This window comes from Acanthisitta chloris, unplaced genomic scaffold, assembly GCF_000695815.1.
Source record: "Acanthisitta chloris isolate BGI_N310 unplaced genomic scaffold, ASM69581v1 scaffold25538, whole genome shotgun sequence".
NCBI classification, from domain to species: Eukaryota; Metazoa; Chordata; class Aves; order Passeriformes; family Acanthisittidae; genus Acanthisitta; species Acanthisitta chloris.
This window is the reverse complement of record NW_008689091.1, coordinates 58,266-66,663: the sequence shown is the minus strand read 5'-3', so window position 1 is coordinate 66,663 and position 8,398 is coordinate 58,266. Positions and strand designations below refer to the sequence as shown.

General features: G+C 43.2%; 1 protein-coding gene across 1 annotated transcript in view; it reads left to right on the top strand.

Annotated features, from left to right (window-relative positions):
* Positions 1-8,398, top strand: part of LOC103808515 (kalirin) — a gene marked incomplete at both ends in the record, with an annotated part of 110,321 nt that overhangs the window by 60,266 nt on the left and 41,657 nt on the right. Inside the window, 5 exons of the mRNA XM_009081305.1 lie at positions 3,675-3,767; positions 5,111-5,222; positions 6,577-6,767; positions 7,183-7,284; positions 7,973-8,115. Coding sequence (XP_009079553.1) covers positions 3,675-3,767; positions 5,111-5,222; positions 6,577-6,767; positions 7,183-7,284; positions 7,973-8,115 — 641 coding nt within the window. The remainder of the gene's footprint in view (positions 1-3,674; positions 3,768-5,110; positions 5,223-6,576; positions 6,768-7,182; positions 7,285-7,972; positions 8,116-8,398) is intronic.

Genomic DNA, 8,398 nt, shown 5'->3' with positions numbered 1-8,398 from the left:
GCACTGCACCTGGTGATAAACATGTGCAGGCTCCAATCCCAGTTTTGTAGGCCGAGAAAAATATTTAGTTTTGGAGTACCTTTAAACTAAGCTCTCTCTCATCCATTTTGCCATGGTTGTCTTCTACCTTATAGCTTTAATTAATTGCTTTTCTGAAAGAAATAAGTGCTCAGATCTCATTTCCAAAGCATTAAAAAAATCTGTTTACAAATATAACCACTCAGCAGGATCCAAACACCAGGTAACATTTGGCAGCTGACATAAACCAGCTCCTCTGGGTTTTCTATGTGCCAATGGTTATATTTCAATGACATTCGACACTGAAAGGTCTCACATGAGCCAGAAGAAAGTGATGAACACCTTTATCTTTTGCCTTACTACCAGATGGTCTAAAAGTAGAAAGGAACTGAAAAGGGTTTTCCAGGAGGTGGCGCTTGAGCCTGTTGAATGGTTTGTGCTGGTCGGTGACTCGTGGAGGGTTTGAGCTGCCCTAGGTGTCTACCAGTGTTGTTTGCACAGGATTCCTCTGCCAAGCTTTTCCAGTCCAGCTCTCTATATAAGCTGGAAACCTGCCTGATGTTGCTTAGTGGTGAATATTCATGTGTCAGCATCTGCTGTTTTGCAAGGGGAGATGTCTGCCTTCCATCAGTACTGAGCTACCCAGTGATGCCTATGCAAAAAGAGAAAGATGGTTATCCCCCCCCAAAAAAAAAATTCCTCAGGAATCACTCAATCTGAGTGACTAAGGTAATGCAAAGTACCTGTAGATCCTCCTTACCTTGAAGTGGTGGTGGTTTAGTGGCAAGGGGAGGACAGGATAATCTAGTACACAGAATACGGGGAGAATGGCTGGTTCTTTTCTCCTTGGCAGAACCTGGTATTTCCCCAAACACCCTGATGATGAGAGTGAGTTGTCTAGAAAAACACCCCTTAGTGAGAAGCCTGCTTGAAGATCACAAGTGCCTCAAACTGCATAAACTGTCATAGAAAGACACACTTGAGATGAAAACCAGTAGTCCCAGGAATCTGTTTGAACTCTTCAAGTCCATGTAAAACTTGCAGCTTCAGGGCTCATCACACAGGTTAGCTAATTAGGAGGAGGAGCAGAGGGACATATCTCATTTGAAACCATGAAGAGAAGAATCACTAGTGAAGCTAAGAGCGCTGGGATGTTCTAAGGATGTAAGTGAAGTCATGTGTAGAGAAAAGCAGTTTATTTATTATACCGGTTGAGACAGGTGAAAAACTGTGCACAAACTCTCAATTATTAAACTTGCCTAGTTTATCCTATAGCATTAGTCTAAGAAAGGATGAAGATTAGCACCTTCCCTCCCTACAGACTGTGCTGCTTATAAAGTTCAGAAGTTGCTAGTACTGTTATATTAGCAGGAAATTATGTTAGGGGCATTAGACATTTGATAAAAAATCTGGACACTTTGTCATTGTTTCATGGTAAATTCCACAGTTCTTATGGTATGAAATTGCATTTAAGTATTTCTGTCTCCCTGCTGACCATCCAAGGACCTCTGTGTGTCCTGTGCTGCCCTACACAGAGGATATTTTTGATGTTTGTCTGGGATTCTGTCATTGCATGTAAGACTACACACTGATCTGCTCTGCAGCTCTCATCTGGTTTGCAATACCTTACTGCCAGCACACGGTGCCTGTCAGATAACTTCATTTCTTCCAGGCCCTTGGGACACTTTTCCACCCAAGGAATAGCTGAAGCTGTGTCTAGTGGTGAGCCATGGTGATGAGCTGTAGCGTGAACCAAGCTTGCTTTAAACAAGAGCAGAGCAGGTAGAGAGCACAGAGCCCTGTGGCCAACTTGCTTCTGAAACCTGCCAGCTGCTCCAAAGCTAGCTTAGACACCTCTGTGCTTCATGCTGCTGAGAGGTGTGTGAGACATGTCTGCACTGCTGTGCTCTACCGTGCTCAGACCTCTCTCGTCTCCATCTCCACCCACAGTAAGTCCAGACCTCTCCAGTTGTTACGAAGCCAACCCAAGACATACTCCAGCAGGCTTCTTATTGCTACACTTCAGGGACCAGAGGGAGGAGCTGCAGGGAGACTGTCCCTTGCCAGCAGTGGGATTGCCATGTAGCAGTGCTGTTGCTTCCCTGCTGCAGATTCCCATGCAGCAGGGACGAATGTCACTCCACCAACCCACTGTGTCTCCACACAGTCTGACCAGGGAGCATCCTGGCAGAGCAAGGAATGCCCAAAGGGGAGGCATCTTGCTGAGAGCATGCCCTGCTGTTCAGTGAGCTGGGAGGAAGGAGTAGTGCTAAATTTGTTACTTGGATCCTACAAAAACAAGTGTGCTTTGCCAGCGCGAGGAAGTTCACAGACGTGGCCGAGGTCTTGCTGGCTTCTGCAGTTACAAATTGAGACCCAGCCATGTGCTCTGCAGGCACTGTGTGACCTCAGCCATGACTCAGCTTCATGCAAACTCCATTAACCCCCAAACAGAGCCACTTCCCTTTTGGGTCTTGTTCATGGCACCAGAGATTTTTTTTTTAACTAAAACTTGCCTAGTACAAAAAAAACCCAATGCTCTGTTGGCACATTGTGTGAAAAGTGGATATTTTTGCATCTCAACATAAACACTGGAGCTAAAAAGAAGCAGTAACCTCCCTAGTACTCAGCAGAAAAACAGGCTGTGTACAGAAAGAAAATCTCCATTCTTGGCAGTTCTTCCCTCTTCATCTTCTCTAACTTCTTCTCTATACAGCCTCAAATTTACCCTCCAGTAGCTGGAGATAAGTCCCCATTCCCTTTCCCCTTCTCCCTTAGAAACTGAGGTTTTTCTGATGGCCAGGAGCAAGGGGAGGCATGCTCAGGGCCTGGTGGAGACAGAAGGATTTCCAACCAGTTCGATTTCAGTGGGGAATCTGCCCTTTCAGGACATGAGCTTGAAATCTTTTAGATGGCTAGTTATGTGCTTTAGAGTCCTGTAGGACTTTCAGGAACTTCTAACTCCCCCTGGAACCAGCTGATGAGAGGCAATGGGCCCTTTGCAAACCTCTCCAAGTGCATGTCTGTCATGTCTCCAGAATTTCATGAGCACATCACACTGATCAGCACAGACAGTTTGGTTGAGGTTCAGGTGACGAAACAGGAGTATTCAGTGCTGTAACAGACATCATAAGGGTATCCCTCCTGGCCCCCAGGTGCCACCTCAGAATAGCATAGGTCTGTCAGCACTGTGTCAGACCTGTTACTCACATGTGGATATTTCAACTACCCTAGGGCTCTCAAATGGTATTGATGATGCCTATGTTTAGACAGCTAAATTACACCCTATGCATGCAATTTAATTTAATGTCACTTCATTTTAATTGAGTGTTAAGACTCTGCTTTCAGCCCTCATATCTGGGAGAAACCAGTTGATATGACAGGTAAATCATATTTAAATTGAAGCTTGTGCAGTTGACTCAGCAGAGCCTTAGCCTGACTTGCAGAGGGCCCCTGCAGTTTAAGTGGCCTTAGGGGGGCTCTGCAGTTTATTGCCAGGCTCTCTGAAAGCATACTTACTGGCATGTGAGCTTAAGAGAGTTAAAAAACCTAAACCTAGAAATGCAGGGATCCAGAGCTAAAATTAGTTATGGGTGGTTCTGCTGGTAGGGGGTTAATAGTTTTCTATGACTGACTGCTGGTTTTATCTCTTCTAGGAAATTCAGCAAAGACACGGTCTGGCCAACTCCATCTCTTCTTATTTAATCAAGCCTGTCCAGAGGATCACAAAATATCAACTCTTACTGAAGGTACCTTAGTGAGCTGCACAAATAAGCTCATGCAGAGCAGTTCACAGGTGTAATGAGTTACTTTATGCATAAGGGAGCTGCTTCATGACCTCCAAGCAGCTGCTGCTGAGCTGCTACTCCTACTCTCCAGGCCTGGGCATGGCAACAAAGTATGAAATCAGGTTGGGTGTTTGAAAGGGAAGAGACTCACAGAAAATAAAAAATTTTAAAAAAAACCAAAAACCAGTAAAAAAAACTGTTTCCACTGGTTTTCATTTTGGGGTTTTTTTTGCATCCAAGTGGATTTCACCATAAAAAGCAACAACTGGGAAAGGGAAATGAAAGGGATGACAGAACTGTTTACTTTGATTCTTGCTAAGTTTGTGAAATGTAATATTTTGATTAAAGGCTTCAGTGACAGTAGCAATGAATTTCAGCAAATTTCAATGCTTCTTGACTGAGACCACTTCATTGGCATTTGATTCTGTTTGGGAGCTAATGTGTTTGAAAAATGGGGAAAAGTTTCATATACAAAGCAAGTACTTCCAAGTGAAACATTACCATTACCCATTTGAAAAAAAACCAAAAAAACCCTTTTCTGGTTGTTGTAAATTGGTTGCAGATTTTTGCAGTATTTTGTGAATTTTAGCTGTAACTTAACTAGCCACTGTTCGCTTCAAAACTAGTAAGCCAGAGAAGAACAAATATCTGGGGAATAAGGGAAAAGACAGGCTGACTTTGAAAAGCTAGGACCAGATATGATTCTTGCATCTCTTTAAAGCTTCCTGTGCGTATACCAAAGGACTGATATACTGTCCTAGGAAGGTACTTACTGAGTACCTTCAACATGTTGACAAATCTGTGCTTTGTACCAGTTTACTGAAACAACACACATGTTTACCATAGCCTAGTGAGTGCTGTGGGACAGCAAACATGCACTGTACAACTCATCTGCTATGGGAAGGCTAAAACACCCCTTTGGCCTCCTCCTCAGGTCAGTCTTTCCTGAAGGGCCATCCCTGACCTGGGCACAGCACCCTGCCAGCCCTGCCTGATCCTGCAGTGCTGGTGAGTACTGCAGGGCAGGCAGGGATGGTGGCACTCACCTGGCACAGCTGGATGGACTGATAGCCCCAGAAATCTTCTGAGTGCACAGTCTCACTTGAGAGCACCTTCTTTTGTCTTCTCTTACAGCCTTTCCCATTTGATCCTCACTATTGTGAACATCCACAGTGGGGTTTGCTGCAGCTGAGCTTTCTCCTGTCAGTGTTCGTGAAGCCACTGCATGTATCAAGTAACCCAGTGGGATATAAAGCTGTGTGTTGGTCAGAGTTTGTTCATAGGTGTTCTGCATTGCTTCTTAGGAGCTGCTGACCTGTTGCGAGGAGGGCAAAGGGGAACTCAAAGATGGTCTGGAAGTGATGCTCAGTGTCCCAAAGAAGGCCAACGATGCAATGCACGTCAGCATGCTGGAAGGTAGCAGATGGGCAGGTGGCCAGGGCAGGGGAGGGACCCACCAATAAATGAAGACTGCTTGTAACTTGTGTGCAAAGTTAGTAGAGGTTGATTGTAGCAATAGTGTTGTTTGATCATAATTTTCAGGTACCTTCTGGCTCCTTTCTGATACTTCTCTAGATGTCTTGAAAGAATAAAGCTGGCTAGGAGGTTTTGGAGGGTTATTCATTTATATTGTATGTGTGTGTGTATATGTACACATGTGTGTGTGTATGCATACATATACATATGGAATGTATGTGTGTATATATATAGTTAGGTAAAATATTCTTAATGAAACAAAAAAAAACCCTTCCCAAAACAGTATCAGTTTAGGTACTGGCAGCAGTGACAACTAATGGATGAAAACATTTCTAAATACTGTTTCAACATTTCAAAAGTTCTGGTTTTCTGAGTCAAAACAGCTTATGTTTCAAAATGTTAGCATAATTGTGCCAAAGATTTAAAAAGTATTATGTGAAAAAATATTTTAAAATTAGAGGGAGAAAAAATTGATTGGCACAAAGTGAAGTCTTTTATTGTTTTTTTGATGTGTGGATTATTTCTAAAATTTAAAAATTTTATTCTGGACAGAGATGCCTTATTGTGTCTCAAACATTTTCTTGGCCTGGGAAAATAATTTCCAGCCTGGCTTGAGTCTGAACTAAGACAGAGTACTAAAACAGGTGAAAAATGGAAATGATGCCAGCAGCTAGGCAGCATATGAAGATCAGGTGATTAAAACTGCAGGAGGGCAAACTGACCCAACATAGGTAGAAACACTATGAAGATGTTTTTAACTGTGGTGTCTGGTGAAATGCAGGGATTCCCAAAATAAGACCTGGGTGTTCTGTCCACTTCAGATGATCAGCACCACAGAAAAAGAAGCAGGGATGACTTTGTTGGGGTAGCCAAGCACTTGGACAGTTTTCTTCCAAATACAACCATATTCCTGAATATTTGGAGCAGGGACCAGGGATGCTCGCTCCTCTCCAGTGCTATCTGGCATAAGATTTCTTGCAGTGCAGTTCTATGTACAGTAACCACCACTGAAACATTCATATTTAAGTAATTACTACTACACTTAAGCAGCAGTCTCATTTGGCACATATGATGTATTTGCTTCCTGTGAAGTAATTACATCATTGCAATAGGAAAAAATGGAAAAAGAAAAATATTTTCACTGGGGCAATGGATACCAATTAATGTCCTTTCAAAATACGCATTAAAAAAAAAGAGAGAAAGACCCTTTTATTGCAAGTCCTTACTGCTCTGGTGTTTCTGGGCATTGCTGGTCCCAAGAATAAATACAAGCCAATGTATTTTGTGGTTTTAGGGTTTGATGAGAACTTGGACGTCCAGGGAGAGCTGATTCTTCAGGATTCCTTCCAAGTGTGGGATCCCAAGTCTCTCATTCGGAAAGGCCGTGAGAGGCATTTGTTTCTCTTTGAAATCTCTTTGGTGTTTAGCAAAGAGATCAAAGATTCTTCAGGACACACAAAATATGTTTACAAGAACAAGTTACTGGTAGGTGTGGCTGCTAAGAAAATACTCTGGGTGTTGTGTTTTTCGTAGGTAGAGGTGGAGTTTGGGAGATGGCTCACACGTCCCCCTGTGGGTTGGAGATATTCATGCCACCTGGAAGGGCTGGCTCTGAGTCCTGCAGGACTCACCTGGAAGTCAGCTCACAGTGACTCTGGAGAGGTTTAAGACAGTGAGGTGTGAAGGGTGGGTGGGAATTGCAAGCAGGATCACTGAAGCCATTCACTTCCCTGCCATCCCCAGTGATTTTGTTTCTTTTCTCTGTGTGTAGCAAAGCAGAGATAAGATATCATTCCCCCACCCATCCCAGCATCCCCACTTCTTCCTACAAGTCCAAAGTTTTCTGAACTCATGAAGCTTCATATATATGAAATCTCTAATCATCTTTCCTCCACGCTAGACCTCAGAACTGGGAGTGACTGAACACGTTGAAGGAGATCCCTGCAAATTTGCTTTGTGGTCTGGACGAACACCATCCTCAGACAATAAAACAGTGCTGAAAGTAAGTCTTCTGTGCTTGTTTTCTTTGCCTTTAGAGCTTCTAGTTCAGGCCTTGAGAGCACTAAGTGAAAGGTCAGTTTCTTCCCTCCTCATATTCGCATGGCTTCCATGCCTGTCAGTGGGGTCATGTCTGCACCAGGAGCAATTCAGTTTGAAGGCTTCAGTATGAATTGGGACAGTGCAGTTGTGCAGCTTTGCTGGAATTGCATCTCCTCTTGCAGCCTGGTTTGAGCACTCTGACATGGGACATGTCTCAGGGTGTTTGGCTGGGAGGTATGATTCTCTTAGTCCTTTGCCACTGGGCTTATCAACAATCAACCTATTCCTCAGACCTCCAGAGCTGACAGCCTTTTCTGTCAAGTGAGTTTCTAATGAAGAATTCATGTTATAGTTCTTTTGTCTGAGGTAATCCCAGCTGTGCACTGATAACCTATTTACCCTCGACAAAGCATGCTGTATTGCTAGCATTAAAGAGAGCTTAGCTGCTTTGCTGTTGCTTGCCAAGTAAGTCTGGTAATAATGCTCTCAGTTCTCCTGGGGTTACCAGGTACTCCAGCAGCTAAAACAGTGCAGCAGAGAGGAGAAACAGTTAATCATGCATTTTCACCAGCTGGCCACGATTCTTCTACATAGGAGATGACATGCTGAGAACATGATAAATTCTGTCTTTCTGCCTTGTGGAACTTTAGGCATCCAGTATTGAAACAAAACAGGAATGGATCAAAAATATCCGGGAAGTTATTCAAGAAAGGATTATTCATCTGAAAGGAGCTCTGAAAGAGCCAATTCAGCTCCCCAAGACACCAGCAAAGCAGCGAAACAACAGTAGAAGGTAACCTCAGTCATTCCCTACAACTTGAAATCACTAGTGTTTTCTCAACCCACAGCAGTGTCTTGTCTGTGGGCGTTTGACTGGTTTTTACCATAGTGAAAAGCATTTTCATAATCTTTGCTTTTTATATGTTGTCTTGATGAAAGTAGCGACAAAGCTTTTCTATGATAGACATTCTAAGGTCTTTTATTTTATGCTCCGAAGTATTAGAAAGAAACAAACAGTAAAAATTCTTTAGAGTCCAAGTTATGGTTATGGTTCTTTTCTAAAATAAATTTTACTT